This window comes from Plasmopara halstedii, assembly GCF_900000015.1.
Source record: "Plasmopara halstedii genome assembly, contig: Scaffold_2956, whole genome shotgun sequence".
In the NCBI taxonomy this organism is placed as follows: Eukaryota; Oomycota; class Peronosporomycetes; order Peronosporales; family Peronosporaceae; genus Plasmopara; species Plasmopara halstedii.
In genome coordinates, this window is record NW_020189861.1 from 632,564 (window position 1) to 650,743 (window position 18,180).

Here is an 18,180-nt window from a genome sequence, read left to right on the forward strand (position 1 = left end):
ATTGAATGGCTTGGTAGCGCGATCACGCTGCTAACATTAATCACCAAAATTAAGCACGAAAAGACCACTTAAAACTCAGCGAGAGGTGATGATGATCTCAAGTGCGAATTCTAGATGAGGCACACGAAGCCCTTTTAGGTGGCAATCTAAATCGAGTATAAAGTTACAGTGGAGCTAATTAAAAAGAGACTTGATTTAATGCTGATGCTTATGATCGGCTCAGATGATATAATCCCAAAAGACCCCCAGCACCGAAGCAAGCCGAGATTGAAGATAACCAAACTCATTGCAGTTGCTTTTGTTGCCCACACGATGATAAGTGAGGATACTATGGGCTTGCCGACTACATATTCTCAAGCGATGGCAGCGAAGATGCCGTAAAGTGTTGTGAAAGCTATGAAAGCAAGAATCTACTTGAGAAACAAACACCGACATTGACACCACGACGATTGACCAGTCCCATAACTTGATTGCGGTGATTCTTTGCCAAAGACGTATCTGAAAGTAGCGCTGTCGTGCAGTACAGGACACAACTCGTTGCAACAGATGTAAATCTTCCTGGGACTTATTTTCCAGTCGCCAGTATAATGTAATCTGAACTCTACTTGCTTTGTGTGCCTAACATGACCACAGACCACCAAATGGAATAGCTGAATGTCGATACTGCTTCTCTGAACAATGTGCTAACAGTCAACGTTTATATGAAAGCCCCGCTTGGTTTCGGCAACGCTCAACTGAGCATTGCTATTCTGGATTAAAAATAATCAACAAGTGTTTAGTACGAGATAATACCTAATGTCTTTTAAATAGCTGGCGTCTGCGGGAGTGTTGTGATTAGGCCTGGAATATTTCTATCTACGATGCACTTTAAGTGAACGCCATGTTGTACAGCAAAACAAGCGAAGAGATCAATTAGGTATAAAACATAGATTTTAATAATGCATTCAAGTTGAAGAAGTTGGGTATGGCGGAGATGGATCCGATTAGTTAGCTAAAGCGCTTGTAATAAAGATCGACGACGTGAACAAGCAATTTGTAAAGATGATGCCAAGAGTGTGAACAACCCGTGGTTGAAATTATCCTCAGCTGCAGTCGCATAAAACATAGGAATATCATTTCGCCTCGTGCTTGAAGTCGAATCAATTTTGAATCCTGGGTTCGCTGGATGATGCATTCGTGATAACAGAGCTGCCACTTTTGCATCGCGATATTCAATATTGTCATCCGTGTGCTATGCTGCATGAAGATGAAGACTACACGCTGAACCGGTATCGTGCGAAGACATTGCAGTCAAATGTCCTTACTTAAGCAGGGGAGGTAATACCGATAACAGACGCTAGGTATCAAGAGTTATGATCATGTGCCAGTGGAATTAAATTCGAAGGACCAGTGAGCGGTTGCGCGTAGCTTGGTGAAGGCTGAGTACTTATCCTTCGCACTCAAGAAATTTCTTTATGGACCGTTTGAGCATGCTGGCTCACCTTGCGGCGGTGCCGGACACCATCGACAGTTCGATTACAGCGACGCTGTTTGTGGGTCGTGTCTTTCAACAACATTGACTCTCGGAGTCAACTGTCTCTGACAGAGACCCACACTTCAATTGAAAGTTTTGGTCGACAATCCTCAGGGTGCTGGGCACCAAGTCAAATATGTCAACAGCGGACCATCCGCAGACCGATGGTCAAACTGAGCGCGTAATTGCGTCGTTGAAGATGTCCTTCGCAGCGTATGCGCTGAGACGCCGAAGTGCGCCGGAGCGCCATGCTGCCACTTGTGGTCTTTGCTCTGAACTATGCAGCGTATGCGTCTAACGACTACACGCAATTCTACGTCATAGGGCTTGTTTATCCTTGCTTTCCGCTGACACCGTCATCCCATTGATCAGGGCTTGGTAAAAAAGAAAAAGACGAGCGGCTCACTGATGTCAACCCCCCACAGCCCGTAAAGAAGTCGGTGTCTTCCTGTCTTCCAGACTGCGTGTCGTACGACACGTACACGATGTGATGGCCAAAAGCCAACACATACAGACAGAATATGCATACAGAACACGCAGAAGAAATGTTGAAAGCATTAAGGTCGGAGACCTGGCTTTATTAAATGCTAAAACCTTTATACACATGCAGTTTCTGCTGTTTTAAGACGAAGCTCCGTCTACGAATTATCGGACTTTTAAGGTCGTGGCCAAGCGAGGCTTTGCGTATACGCTAAACCTTCCGAGAAGATGTGCACCCACCTGGTACTTTATGTGAACTTGCTTAAGCCGTTCCGGGATCCAGCGCTGGGGCTGCGCTCATGGCGCTCGGCCACCCAGAAGCTGAACAAGCAACTGGTCCTGAGCACAGAGTGCATTAATTTTCGCTTTCAACGGCGCCAAGCGCTCCATTGTCGCACGAAGTGACGAATTCTTTTGCTCGAATGCTAGGAGCAACTCTGACAGAGCGCAATAGACCTCAACGTGAGACAGACGGTGCACAAAGTGCTCCAATCTCACGATGACTTCCGCACAGCGGTATGCAGCCTCGGTAAGATGCTTGGCTGGTGCCAAGAACGACGGACTTTGTCCTCCAGATATCAAAGGGCGTCGCGAGCTACCGGACGGCGATTGACCAAAGTCGTCATCAAACGCCGCCGACTTTTCTTGATGAGAGCGGCGGCTTCCACTATCACGTGGAGCGCGTTGTGGGTCGACGTCGCCGACAGATTCAAACCAAGTATCTTGTGAAGTGACGGGTACACCCAAACTCCGAAAATCGTAGGAGTTTGAGGCGCCACTTCGGCAATACTACCCAGACGTCGTGGACGCTTATGACCAGGAGAATCATGACGCTCCGTGCTTCTCGGCGATAGCCCGGTAAGCCGAAGGGCCATGAGCTGAGCTCAAGCTATGGCCCTGAGCTTATGTAATCGTAGACTAACCCATGTGAGAAACCAGAGCTCGCGGGAGCGTGATGTACTATTCCATTTGTCGCAGGGCGAATATAACGTAGAAAGTCGGCGTTGGGCAAACTCGAATAGAAAATGGCGTTCTGCGTGCACGTCCACTTCGCTAAAAGCTAGACAGCAGTGGAAGCTTTCGTTACTGCTGCACCTATCGCCCAAAGAGCTCTTCATTATCTGCAGCGGTTTGCCAGGGACGAGCAGTCCACATTGCAGGTACAGTAGCGCCTTCTCTTTTGGCGCGAAGTCGAGTGCGGTACCTATCCATTAGGATTTCTTGATATACCAAAAAGCGATCTTGGAGAGTATTTCCGGTGTTTAGCTCGGTTTGTGTAGTGGCCGAAAGCCCGACTACGTAGACGCATTGCAATTAAATGATCGTGTCTTTTGCTGCATGTAGCGGGATCCGCCAAGCGAAACCCGTATTCAACACAAGGGTCTAGGACGGACCGTGGATGCGAGCACATGAGAGCTGCCCTTTGGACGGCTTCCAACTGCTGCTCCTGTGCCTCGTCGACGCGACCGGTAATAATACCACTTCCCCCGAAGTCGAGAGGTCGGGAATGGACACAATATCCGAAAGGTTCGAGCAGGGCTTACGCCGCGCTGATGGCATACCTCGCCCTTCTCTTTTTCCCATCCTGGGAAAGGAGTATCCGACTCGTAGTCGACACCCTCCGAATTATCAAAGAGGAAATCTGTCGCTCGTGGCGAACGCAATGTGCGGCGCCCAGTTGCCGAGGGCTTGTGATGTGCTTCCCGTGACGCCGCGGACGTACTGTCCGGGGTTGCACCGCGTGTAGGAGACGAAGAAGGGCTATATTCACGGGCGCTCTCAGAACCAGCGAGGCTGTTTCTTTTCGTGTCATAGACACAGGGCATAATGAGCAGAAAATGTGTGAAGAAGGTCCTAAGGACGTAAAGGTGTCTAAGATGCGGGAGCCTTGTACGAGGCAACAATTAAATGTGAATTATGGGCATTTATAATTTTGATGGGGGTAGTGTCACGGAGTTACACATACCCTGATATTCAGGGGGCCACACAAGATGTTGTGACCGCATATAGGTGTGACTTACATAAACGGTGTAATCACACAATGATGTGGCTACACCTTAACGAGAAGTCACTATGTGGCGAGTGTAGCGGATACCAATCCGCTACCTCCCAGGGTACCCAAACCTTGACCAGAGGCAATTGTACTTTTCCGTTCGAACATTGAAATTGTATTTATCTGTTTAATCTATGGCAGAGCCGCCTAAATCTGAAACCGTAGGTTTCCTTAATTGAATAGTAAAACATTATGAATATGCATAACTTCTGGCAGTCCTGAGAGAGACCCTGAAAAAATGAACTTTTTGTTTTGCACCTGAAAAGGTAATCGTACCTTTTTTCGCCATCGCCGTCACTCGAAAACATTAAGTCCTCCACGAACTCATCATCATCATTGCCGATTGCTTATCCTCTTTCATGACAAACATAAGCGCATTACCGCTTCTAGAATAGAACGTAAGCTCGGTGAACTTAGTAAGCTTCCTCTCAGCAAAGAGCTACGCCAGCCCTGCTGCCGCGGAAATTCGCAACATCTGCCGCTTCAAATCAACCCAGCCTCTAAGCACCTATTGTACCAGACTATTGCATATATGTGTCTACTATCAAGTGCGGCCTTTTAGATAGGAGATCACAATCGAGACGCGCTACGATTCCACTAGGGAGCAAAGTTGACTTCATAATAATTTAAACCTCCCTCATCCAAAGGGTGATAATCTTCAAAGTAGCACTCAGAAGTCTGGACTCTCAACATCAGTGGTCATTCGGTGGGAGTCACCCGTTCCTTCGGCGCACTATTGGGGCGCTCTGTAATTGTCTTACTCATGCATTCTCAGAGTGCCTCCAGACGATCAAGTAACGCTATTGGCCCTTTGACCTTCATCATCATGTCCCACGATATACGATTTGTTAAACTGATCTCATTGTCTCAGGAAGAGGAACTCGAACTTCTCGCGTTCCATCCGCTTAATGAAAACAGTCCGTTCATGACGCATTGGTGCGATAGGCTACAAGTGCTACCAAGTGAAGTAGGTAGCCTTGCAGATTGCAAAACAGGAAGCACGAATTCTTCGAGCCGCGTCAACAGGCGCAGAGAGGTTGGGTTTTTGCACACCAACCAGGGCGGAGATTAGGACTTTTACCACAAATAGCTGTCAACATAGCTATTTTATATGAAGCGTACGTGTGTACAAATAAATGCTACCTAGAATAATCTGACCTATGTGGTTTCTATCTCTCATATCAAAACTGTAACGAAGTAAGAACTGTAATCTTGCGTACTTACCCCTTACGCGTTTGATACGCTTTGTATCAAATACAACATGGTACAACTGTACAAAACGTTCGCTATACTTTGGTGTAATTGTGAATATGCACAAATACCTAAACGTTTGTGTTTATGTAGATGATAATCACTGCAGAAGGTAGGTCCGTTTTATACGCTGACTGCTATCCACACGCTAGAAAATAGTGGCAGGCTGATAGTTAGAGATAGCTGAACATATATTTCAATATTTGTCCTGATTTCAACTTATGTGCTTTTGCGATAGCAGAGCTAACATGCACAGACTCCTCCTACCTTCATCGTCATGACAACCGATATATCGATGCTATTGAATGTTTGTAAGTACGCCAACGTGCAATGTAAATTTCATATAGTCGTACCGTAATTAATACAACTAACTGCACATAATTACAGAAATTGCTCATTTACATTTAAGTGCCTACTGTGTTATTAAGTATTTGATAAACTTGGCGAAGAGAAAAGCTAATTTGTCAACAAATAGTACTACTTGCATGTCACCTCACGTTCATTCACTATCAAATTAGTCGATGTGTCTAGGAAGTAACCTCTGTTTTGCACTCTGTTCTGATTTTCAAATTGTTCGTTGAGCCAGTAGAAGCGCCTCGTTCAAGTCGGTTGACAACTTTGCAGAGAATACGGCAAAAGCTGAGGTGATATGTTATATAAGGCCCTTAGATCGCTTTTCTGAGCTACCTTTAAGCCTACTGATCATAACCTGACTTATCTTGATTAATATACGACTACAATTATGTCTGAAAACAATTTGATGAAATCCTTGAACGTCATGTCATTGGTCAGAGATCTGTTTGCTCTAAAAATTTTAACTTGTGCAAAGCATAGGCCCAGAACATTTTGAAGAGCACATAATTATATTGAGATAAACTTACTACCAGTAAGAAGAGTTACTTGTTAGCATTTTAAGAGCTGATTAAATTTGTCAATAACCAATAAGAATTGATTAGACAATATTTTCAATTGCTACGAAGGTTCAGGACTCTCGAAGTCTTTTATCCTATATAAGTGGCTCGACGTACATAGTCACCTCTTCTTCCAGCATCTTTTGATCTCTCGAATCCAAAGCAGTTCAGAACTCCCATAGATGTCCTTCGAAACTGCCAATTTTTAAGCCAATGCATATATTACTTCCTTGAGTTTTGATCAAACACATTTACCCATTGCCTTTTGTTTAAGGTTCTTTTGAACAACTTCACATGGACTTCTTCCTCCATAGCCGCTCAGAACAATTTCAACCGCTCATCATCCTTGATAGCCACTCTGTGAGAAAACACTTGATCCATATGTACTTCATCAAGCACTTTGTCAGTTCTTTACACTCAGAGCCAATTTGGATTTCGGGATTTCTTTCTTGTCCTCTAATATCGATCGAAATAACTTTGAACGCTGATCATCGTTTACTACCTCTTTGTGTAATTGCACTATAATCTCTTGCCGCGATCAACCTCTATCCCAAGATGGCTTTGCGTCACCAACCTCCTTCATTTTGAAAGCACTCTCGAGGACATCTTTAACTTCACGGATCTCTACACGAGTCTTGGCTGAAATTATCACATCTTCCACGTAGATGCAAACGTAGACGTACCCGCTGTTAGAGAGCTTTACAGACACACACTGATCCGCGCCACAACTCTTAGAATCATTCAAAACAAAGACTCCTTAAATAGTTCTATTCCAGTCGCTACCTGTTTATCTCAACCCGTTGAAGGCCTTATTTAGCATACAAACATCATATTTCCATACAGACTCGGTTAAACGCAGTGTCTGCTTTCAACTGTTTGAAGCAAGCAGCCAATACAAACCAAATCGAGTTCATGTTAGCGAGAGAGTGCGTTTCAAAAAATCCACACCGAACTTTTGTTTAAAACTTGCCTTGTAACGAATGACTCGGCCGTTCTCATCACGCGTCTTTGCGAAACCCCACCAAAATCCAATCGGACGGGCGATACAATAGACCAAGTGCTGTTTTGTTCATGTGATAGTAATTCAGTCTTCGTTGCTGCTCGCCACGCCACTGCTTCTTCATTTGCAACTGCTTCTGCGTATGCTTTTGGAATGTCAGAGACACCGTCAGTTCTTGTCGCATAAGCCAGCACTGCTTCGGCAAGTAATCCATCTTCGGGCGCTTCGGAGACGCTAATCGTTCGCTTTCTTCCAAATTTCTTCCATCATTCAGCTCCAAGCCGTCTTCCAGTAATAAAGCTGGCTCGCAAAAACGCCTTGACCGCTCTGTGCCCAGACAAAATATCAAACAATTCTCCGTGGAGAGTGATATTAAGTCAGCTCTTGCCCAGTTGCTATCCGATCTTCGAGTGCTAAGGTCGCTCCAGATTGATATTGCGCTATGATTCGACCTCGTCCATCTCAATATCTTGCGTAGACTCCTCAACACTGTGCATAGGTTCGTATATCACCGGCGGTCGCTTAGAGGAAAAAGGGATCGCTCCTTCATTCATTTCCTCGAAAAAATAGTAACTGACTCTGTTTTCGAACACGGTGTAAAGTAAATACCGTTATTCTCACGCTCATCAAGCTGAACAGATCGTGAAATCTTACTTTTTGAGGATTCCAAATTATAAACACGACTCCCCTTCGAGTTTTAAAATATCCAAGAAGCATACGCTTATGTCAAACTTACCCTGTCAACGTGATCATATCCGTGGGACTCAAACACACGCAGGTGTCCCACTCGTGGTTTCTTCTTAAAACTTACTTCGTACGGCGTCATATCACTTCGTTCAGTGTTCACAGATCTATTAATCAAAAAATGTGCAGTACTTACAGCCTCCGCCCACCAAATCATTGACATGCCCTTGTAATAAAGCATGCTTCTTGCCTTCTCCATGATAGTGTGATACATCCATTCCGCTACAACGTTTTGTTGGGGGCTAAAAGTACAGTCCGCTGATGCATGATACCATCCCGGGAGCACATAGCTGTGACCTTGTTGCTCACGAACGCGTTTGAACTAACTCCAAAACACATGATGTCTTAGATATTGATTGTGATGAAAACGGCGAAACAGTCTGCTTACCCTTCACGCATCCACCCTGACAGTCTTAAAGCCACGGCGTAAAGCTGGCATACAATGCGTGACATGCTGAGTTTTGACAATACCGTTCTCTCTTGAGTGTCCCATGCGCGCGTGCCACACCTCCCAATGATTGTCAACACCGGCGTATTCACAAAACGCAAACATGCAAACAAGGACGAAAACTTTGCCAACCATTTCGCCAGAGCGAAAGCCTTGTTCTTGTCCCAGATCACACATGAAAATTGCTGAAATCCCACACGTAATCCACATTCTTCAAGTTTTCGATCCAATAAAAGCCGTCTATCGAGTCGTGGAATGTACAAAACATCTAGAATTCTGATGTGCTTACCGTCCATCTCAATCAGCTTCACAGTTTCTTTACCAAGAACACGGAAGTTCTTTCCATTTGCTATGGTCACATTGATGTTTAGGATCGTAGCATCAAAATCAATTGAGTCTTCACGTTATGGTGTCATATGCGATCTCACCGCTATCGATCAGCAATCTATCAATCCGATTTTCGCCAACAGCGAATACCGCGTCTTCATCAATGCCATCGCTTCCGTCAGGGCAATTTTTCTCATGTGTCCAACTCGATGACACTTAAAGCACTTTTCATTGAAGCCACCTTTACTCTTCCTTGGACCGTAATTTTTTGTCAAGGTCCACGATTGCTTCTAAACCGTCCACCGCTTCCGTGAACAGGAAATGCTTTTCCGTCGTCTACTTGTTTTGCAACCGTTCATGCTCCTTCAACAGCTCCTTCTTGACCTCAATAAACGTGATGTCCTTGGCATTTTCCACAATCAGCACTATCAGCTCATAATCTGTCGGGAGGCTGCTCAGCAGTACCACAAGCTATCGCAATTTTTCAACAGGCTCTCCAAGTGACTGAAGTCCGACAACAAATTTGTCGAACGCATCCAGATGCTTGGACATAATCGAGCGACTCTCTATCTTGAACTAATGCAGGCAGGCGTCATCTCGACACGGTTGTGAAGCGTGGTACAGTTGAAGAATTCTCGTAGAATGTTCCAAACGTGCATAGCCGTCGACGCAGAGCGAATCTTGGTCTGGTGCTCACTGAGTAATGGTCCTCAGCGCCTTGGCGTCGCTGAACAGACAAGATTTTGTCATCTCCTCTTCTCTCGTGACGACTTGAACGTTCGCCAACAACCCCTTTCGCGCAAGTGTCATGCGCATGTTAAACTCTCAGTGATAGTAATTCCCACTGCCTAAGCGAACACCTATTCGCTTGGACGTCATAGCTGTGAGGATGAAGCGTGCTGGTTAGATTTTTTCGTGTGGCTCTTAACCTGTTGGATCGTTGGTAAAAACCGAAGTTATATAATAAGGTCCTTAGTTCGCTATCCTGTGCTACAACTAAGCCTATCCGTCCAGATCATTCTAGAGCCTTCTACAAGCAACCTTATTTATTCAGACCAATGAACGTCTACTATATGTCCGACAACATTAACGTAGTACTTGTGACGTCATCAACACACAGTCAGTGGTGCATTTCCACAGTTAGTTGGGTAGCCTTGTATCGATAAATCTAAGAAAATTCACTTTGATAAAGCGAAGCAAGCTTGTGCCGTTTGTACAGTCGTGACTTTTCTACTTTAATGAAGTTCAATTGATATTTTTCTATGAATTTGCAATTCAACAAATCGATCCGCATAATTGTCTGGTTGATAAAAGTTAGAATGGACCAGAAGACGAGGGTTGTTGACCACCCATCTATCGATTTTCGTATTCGCTGATGTTAAATTTATGCACTATATTTTGACTTACTTCAAGAGAGATACGCACGTAGCAACGTCAAAAGAGATGTGCTTCATTAGTTTTATTGTCACTATTGACCAGATTTTGCTTTGTTGATAGATGTGCAAGCGAAACATAATCTGGGATCTCAATAGTAAACAACTCAAAAATTTAAGCGTCTCGGGACTAGCATTTTTTACGTCGGCCTGACCCAGTCTTTTGTCGCTCCCAATATTTCTGACGATGCTCGTGTTTATTCTTTCGTCTTTATTACTCCACGTCTACTTCGAACTTTGTCGCCTGATGCTCAATGGGGTTGAAACGAGTAAGAGCAGCAAAATTTAGCCAAAGATCGGGTACGTCAAGGTTAGGAAACACTTGGAAAAATGCACGTTAAACGACACAAGATAACTATATCTCAATGTGTGTAAGCGATACGCTAGCACGCGGGCTTCTCACTAAGCAATAGACCATCCGTTTCCTATCACTATGTCGAAAACAGACTGGAGCAAGTAGAGTGTCGTCCATCACTTCATACGCGTCAAGTAGATCAGTTAGTGTTTCGGCCTGATGTAGAGCAAACAAGACGAAGGTATGAGCTGATGCGGTGCTACAAACTGCTCAGATGTTGCAGAGGCAACAGATGAAAGTGGCGATCCGCCGACGTCGAAATGTGCTAGGATTGACGGATATGAATATATTGTAGATGCTGTTTTGCATACCTGGGGAAACAAGTGAGGATAATACGGACTTTCTGACTACATATGCTGAGGTAATGGCAAGCGACGATGCAGCAAATTGGCGTTGAGATGTTCAAGCAAGCTTCGCAACCAGAAGCAGAACCAAATATGGATATCAAAGCCAACAGAGGAGAACAATCGCACGACTGGATCACGATGGCTTTTAGCCAAGGAGAGTGATTAGAAAGGCTGTGCGGTTCAGGTGATGACGCGTCACGAAGAATTTTAAACAAAAGTATGGAATCAATTTATTGAAGGCTTATATCAAATCGCCAACATGAAAGTAATTTATATGATTCTTGCAGTGTGTGTTGAAAGCGGCTATTAAACGGAATAGCCGGAGGTCAATGGCGCTATACTAAACAGTGTGCTTAAATACAACGTTGATATGGATGCTCCGCTGGGTGTCGACAATACTCTAAGACACGTATGTCAATTAAAAAAGCTATGTGCAAGTTGATACACACCGCAAGAGCCCATAAAATAGTACTTTTTGGGAAAATGGTATGAAGAGTTTCGGGGTCAATGCGTTTATGTCAAGCAATCGCTGGGAGGCTTATTTACGTAGGCCTTGACATGATCGTCTCAGCAATAACAAGCAGGGAAAGCAATGAATATAAGGCAGTGCTCAAAACTGCATTCAAAACACAGAGTTGGATACGCGGGCATGTGCAAGAGGGAGAATTCAAAGATCAAGTACATCGACACGAAGCGTCAGCTTGAAGATATGCTGAAGAAGGCACTTGGAGCCAAGATGCTTGTATTTTTAAGCTAGGTAGCGGTTGTTAAGATCAATGATCATCAAGCATTCACGGCGATTGGGAGTATTGTAATTACGACGCTCATAACTTTCAAAAAGTTAATTAGCCTATTTGTTAACGCGTGGTGGCTTCACATTCAAAAATTAAGGATTCCGTATCCTAAACTTAACAATGCGGTATTAGATTTCACCGTGGAGTACCTAGTCAGTACCTTCGTCCCTCGTCCGTTTAATTGTTTACTGACCAGATCGTCGTATATTATTATGGCAGAGTAATTTGGTATAGATATGATATGGCACGAGAAGATTAGGTACATATCAAATTTTACATAGTGTTTTTACCCTCAAATAAACAGAATTTTGTACTTGATCTAAGCTTTAGAAAACAAAAGTATATTTAATTCTATCGATACGAAGTATCTACCAAAGCTAAAAGACCAAGATTCATGGTCAAGAACAGATGAGAATTGATTAGACAATGTAAGCAATGTTAGTAACTAGTAATGAGTTTTGTCGCCTTGTCCTGAGTTGATATACTTTACCATCTCATCTGCCAGCATCTTGTCATCTCTATCAAATTCCAACCTCCCGTATCTTCCTTTCGCAACAGCCCTTTCAAGCCATTCCAACTTTTCGTTTTCAGCAAGTATCGATATAAACACATTTGTCAATCTCTTTTCGTTCAATGCTTTGAAGAAATCATCCTCATGTTTCTTATCCTCCAAAGCCGCTCGAAACAACGTCGCACGACTATCATCTTTGATAGCCACTCTTAGAGAAAACACTTGATTCATATCATTTAATACAGCTTTGAGACCATGACCAGCCTTTGACTTGATATTCTTGACATCTATCGTGTGCTCCAAAGCCAATCTAAATGATTCCAAACTCTTGTCATCCTTCACAGCCTCTTTGAGATACTTCACTATAATCTCATCGTCAAGTATCGATTTGAGTATCGTCACCGTATCCAATTCCGTACTGCTTAACATGTCAGCAACCAATTTTAACTGTCCTGCTGACCCCAACGCATCTTTAAACATCGTCAGACTGTTTTCATCCATCATAGACGTTTCGAGCACTCTCAATCTATCATCATTGGCGAACCAATAACGAAAGATAGTCGTATCTGCACCATGTTTCATAAAATACGACGAAAGATCACTATTTTCGTTTCGAATTTCTTCAGCCACTTGCACTGCGTTAACGTCTTTAAGCACCGCTTGAAGCATTTGCACGAGTTCCTCCTGGTTCAGCATCCACATAAACGTGTTCACCGCATTCTGCTCCCCTAACTTATTGGCAAATGAAGCAACCTGCCTGTTTGCTTTTAACGCCTCTCTGACCAAAATTGCATACTCGTTGGATTGCAATGCAGCTTTGAACAAACGCACTTCATCCTCCGTAAACTCTGACCAGGAGAAACCCTTATAGGTTTCGTACTCCGGATCAAGCTTTGGCATAACCAATTCCACTTCTTTTCGCGAAAATAACTGCCTTTGATCTTCAGCCGATAGTCCGAACGAACTTTTCAAGTAATCATGCAGAGCAGGCACAACGAAAGAAAAACTCTTTGACTCGTGTTCAATGTAGTTGAAACGAATAAATGCAGCATACTTAAGCAACTCACTCTTTATCCTCAACTCATCGGGCTCCTCTTTTGGCCCATAGAGAATTCTGAAAAGAACAAGAACATCTTCATCACGCAACGATAGAAGTCGATATGCTAGATGTTTGGTCGTAGACGATCTCAACAAGCCATATATGAAAGATTCGATTAACTTTTTCGAATCGCCAGCCAACTGACATTTTCCAAGCCAAGCTATCAAAGTTTCTCCATTGCGATTTGCCGTGAGAATACGATATAGGTCTTCTGAGGGTCCACGGCGATTTATCGCAGTGCCTTCTTGGACCATTAGTTTGGTGGCGTAAGACAGAAACGTAATGTGAAGCTCAAGGCGGAAAAATTCTTCAAGAGACCCGTCTTGTGTTTGTAGCATCAAACTTGTGAAGATCTTAGATGCAGGCGTTTTAGATTTGAGCAGTTCTATCTGTGTTAACTCGCTTGTCGCAGACTTTCGAAGCAAATCGGAGATGGTCTTATCGACGAATAGTACAATGTTTTCATCATTTGACTCGCGAAGCTTCTCAAAATATCTGAATATCTTCTCAATGTTTCTTGAATCGCTCTGCAGCAATTCATTCAACTTTTTTGAGAAGACTGGAGACTTTCGTGATGTTTTCCATGCAGCAACTGGCTGTATGAACGCGGTGCGATCCACTTTTTGATGGAAGAAATGATTCTTATCTCCCCAGTGTCAGTACTGTCTTGCTCACCATCATCGTAACTCTCCACCTCTCCTTCAGCAACGGTCAAGCTACTATTTGCAGAAGGCAGCGAACGTACGAACACGACATCATGATGGACTAAACTCGAATTAGACGTGGAGGATACACTGACATCAAGTAGTAATATAGTCGAAAGGATTGGCACGAACATCGTTAGGAAAATTGGGAAATGATACGTCAAGATTCATGTGAAAAATCACTTGGTCAGACAGACGTAGGATATGTCCATCACAAAATCTGGTCTATCCGGCTTTCGGGATATCCAACCTGGGCTGAAAATTCTCAAATTTATTCAGCATTCTATTCAGCTATCAATAATTTGCACATTTATGAATCTGGTTCTTTCACAGCCATACAGCTGCTTTGATCCGCATGATGTTGTCATATGCGCATCTCTCTTGAAGTAAGTCAAGATATAATAAACAAATGTAACCTTAACGATTACAGATGGGTTGGTTCACAACTTTCTCTTCTGGTCCCCTCAGATTTATTGTCAGAAGAACAGTCTTTCTGTGCCATTACAACAAGAGCATCTCTTTGACTTTGCTTTCAAAGGGGAGCGTACATTTACTATGGTGTCCTGGTCGTACAGTATTACGTTATAAAAATGTACGATGATGGTTGTACGTACATTTTATTCACATTGGTGCGTAAACACTTTCCAGAATGTGTCCATTGAAAAATTACAAAATATACTACTTCAAGTAAGTAATGTATATATATGAATACATTGTAAACATATTTGTGATGTCAACAACTGTATCAAGAATGTGACAAATGAAAACATCATGATATCCTGTGGAAGTGACCCATACAAAGCTAGAAAAGAATCACGAACCAGATACTAATTTGCCAGACAACCATAAAGATCTTTGCAAATAGTGCATCTACGAACTGTGTCTTTTTGAAGTGAGCAGTATGTTAATCGGGTGATGGTGGGGCTGTCAAACAATTAATCGTAGGCTCAAATCGCACCGGTGAAATTTTAACGAGGTTTGACAAATTTGATCTATGATTTAAGATTCAGCAGGATGGATATCTTCCACGTCCCGATGCATTTTTAATCTCATGAATGGATCGATTATGTTTACACGTGTATATATAATCATAACTATACTTTAAGAAGTCATAATATATAAGAGTGACTAGTTCTATCTCGATGATGGGCTAAACGCCAAAATGTCATTCTTACAATACTTAAATTTCACCAATTTCACCACAGTTCTTAGTTGATGTAGACACACCATAATAGGTTTTATATCCCGTTACAGAGTGATAGTAATGACAGAATCATACATAAACTATCAAGTTCTTCTGAAAAATAAAAACTACTTAGCTCATAATCTTTATTACTGCATCGACAGTTTCTTATCACACTAGGGTTTCGAGACCTTTCTCTTCTCCTTTAAAACGAATCTAACTGACTTCAAATGCTCATCATTCTTCTCACTGCATCTTGAAGCAATTGCACTATCTTCTGATCATTAAGATTCGCCCCAATTCCGTGTCTTTATACCTCTTAAACTTTTCTATACAACGTTACACGTTCATAAAGAAGAGAAGATGAACAAAAAGAAATTGGCAAATGTTTTAAGATCGATACTCAAGAAGGAATAGGGAAGACTTCGAGTCATTTGTTGATGGACAAAGAGACAGACAGTCATGAACCTAAAGTATCAATTGATAACATTCCCATTTATGAATGACTATTGTTTCTAGACTTTATACATTGACAACATTTTTCGTATTAATAATATTATTCCATGTGATCCTACACATTTAATTGCATATTAAACGACTCTATAGTCAATACAAATCGACAATGTAGTACTGACTTGAGAATATAACAATGAGCGATTCAAAAAGATGAAAACACTGTGCAAATTTGGGGTCATTTTCTTAATTTGATGGTATAAGAATGCATGGTATCATGCTGGTAATACTATATGAAGTTTTCTCTTAGTCAAGTACTATATCTGCTTCTGCTTGATCCCTTACACATGATGTACAAATTATATGTATAAAAATGTACAGTAGTACAATTAAACGAAATTTTTTGTGCAATTGTAAATATTCCTAACACCGATGTCAGTATTATGACGATATAAACAAACACAGCTGCTTTGCTTGACAAACGATTGAAGTACATCTCTATTCATGTTGCCATGTGGGCTTTTCATTTAAAGTAAGTAAAGATATAGTAAAAAAAGGTGCCTTCAGCGAGCCTCAACGATTACAAAAGTATGGATACTACACTCATGAAACAGGTCTATCCGTCAGTTTTCGTAATCATATTAAATACGACAAGTTTTAATTTTTCACTGTATAAAGTGATTCTGAACATCAAATACGATCCGCAATCGCGTAGATTAGATTAAATCGTCGATCAATAATGAAATTTCAAATCTCATTACTATGTTTAAATTGAGTGTGCGCCATGATAAAAACATGTTGAGATTCAGATAAAAGAGACAAATTGTGCGTTTGAAGGTGTCTAAGTCATCCAGTTAGTCGCACAGAGCAAGCGGCATTCGATGATGTTGGCGAAACAACAGCTTCACTCCCTGTCTCTAGTGCATACACATCAATTACTAGAGCAAATGTTGATATAACCCACCCAGGAGATTCGTTCGAGTTGAAGTTTGACACAACTGAAGTGCCAATGAGCGCATCAATCTCTTTAATTTGATTATCACAATCCTGCAGAACCACTTGCATCTATCTAAGGTACATTCACTCAAGCATTTCGATCATTGCGGTCAATTTAAATTAGAGCTGAGGGCAACCACTTAGTATTCGAGAAAATAAAGATATGTCACGAGATCCGCATTTTGATTCATGTACTCACTTGGCAAACAACAACAATGATATGTAATAGATCTACCACATCCCAAACACTTGTCAGAATGATTGTGATTGCTTTTGAGCTCCCGCTCCTTACGTTGAGTGATAGATAAGACAAATTACGTGCGCCAAAGCCAAAGCGATCACGGAAAGATGATGGTGACAAGCTTGCACTATTAGCTGCAGATTGACCGTATAGTGATGCCAAAGCAATTGCCTCATCTGAAGCTGATAAGTGAAAGGAGGCTACCTGTGAGATTTTGCTCGGCGTTCGGATGGTACAGTATTCGATATATATGAGTGTTTGCGCTAAGGCACAATGAAAATTGTAGCATGACTTACTTCGAAGCTCTCATCGTCGCACTGAGATTACTGCAGACGATTGCGCTTAGGTATTTTGAAACTTACTCGCCGGTCAGGCTTAGCTATGGTTTGTTAATGTATGCTGTTAGTACGAATATCACATGCTGTGCAGCGGGGCTGCCGCTGCAAAGCGCTTGAGGAAGCATACTGAAGTCACCGACCTATCGTTCCTGACAAAAACCAAGTACTTAGCGGGTCGCAAATCGCTACTTCTAAGTACTAAAAACCTTAACAAAGGCAAACGAGCACTGTTGTTCAAAATCAAAACCGATTTTTATTTATTTTTTATCCTAATTTTAAAATTTTAGATTTTTCTCAATACACTAAATACATATAGTAAAATCTAGATACATGCATAACTACTGGCTACATAGCCACATACCGTATACTTGTTTGGATGCAGTCACACCATGCACATCTCGTGTGACATACACCCCGTTACCAGGGTACGTTTAACCCCGTTACACCCTCCCCCATTAAGATTGAGAACATATGCAGTTCCAATCAATTATTGCCTCAACGACGCTCGCGTGTCCGTTCGACACTGCAACTCTATTCGTTGGAACAAATTATTTCCTTGTTAATGAGCCCTGTGTCAATGACACCAAAATCTCCAAGTCTCGCCGGTCTGACGGCGAGCATGGGCAGAGTCCAACTTCGTCGCCCGCACTCTGCGCAACGTCGAACAGTGCGTTTGCAGCACCGGGATGTATAAACTAGACTCGATGAGCACAAACGTCGCGCTCCGCGTACGCATTCAGTGCCGAGGGGCCTCGTTGAGGATGTGGTCGACTATGAGTCTGACACGCCTTTTCTCGCATGGGATGACGAGGAAGACGAGCAGCGCCAGCGGCGCGATACAAGCCCTGCTCGTGTCTTGCGGACTCCATATCCGTTCCCTGACCTCGCGTCAACTGAGACACGTGGTGTGATCACCAATGACCTCGACGGAGAACAGAGGTGGCAGCTTGAAGCTGCCCATAAGGCGGCTCTAAAGCGCGCCCATCCACGGCCGGTCAT

At 42.8% G+C, this 18,180-nt stretch overlaps 3 protein-coding genes across 3 annotated transcripts in view; all 3 read right to left on the reverse strand.

The window, feature by feature from the left end:
• Positions 1-12,101: 12,101 nt before the first annotated feature.
• PHALS_06229 (uncharacterized protein) lies at positions 12,102-14,104 on the reverse strand (the record flags this gene model as incomplete). The annotated part of the gene is made up of 2 exons (XM_024719478.1): positions 12,102-13,885; positions 13,942-14,104. The coding sequence occupies 2 exons, from the start codon at positions 14,102-14,104 to the stop codon at positions 12,102-12,104; spliced, it is 1,947 nt and encodes a 648-aa protein (XP_024584773.1).
• Positions 14,105-16,452: 2,348 nt separating this feature from the next.
• On the reverse strand, positions 16,453-16,793 carry PHALS_06230 (uncharacterized protein; the record flags this gene model as incomplete). Its single annotated transcript, XM_024719480.1, has 2 exons — positions 16,453-16,671; positions 16,773-16,793. 2 exons carry the CDS (start codon positions 16,791-16,793, stop codon positions 16,453-16,455), a joined length of 240 nt encoding a protein of 79 aa, XP_024584774.1.
• A 4-nt stretch (positions 16,794-16,797) lies between these two features.
• The window catches only part of PHALS_06231 (uncharacterized protein), a gene marked incomplete at both ends in the record, with an annotated part of 1,934 nt that continues 551 nt past the window's right edge, over positions 16,798-18,180 (reverse strand). The window contains 2 exons of the mRNA XM_024719481.1: positions 16,798-16,833; positions 16,895-16,977. Of these exons, the coding sequence (XP_024584775.1) occupies positions 16,798-16,833; positions 16,895-16,977 (119 nt within the window). The remainder of the gene's footprint in view (positions 16,834-16,894; positions 16,978-18,180) is intronic.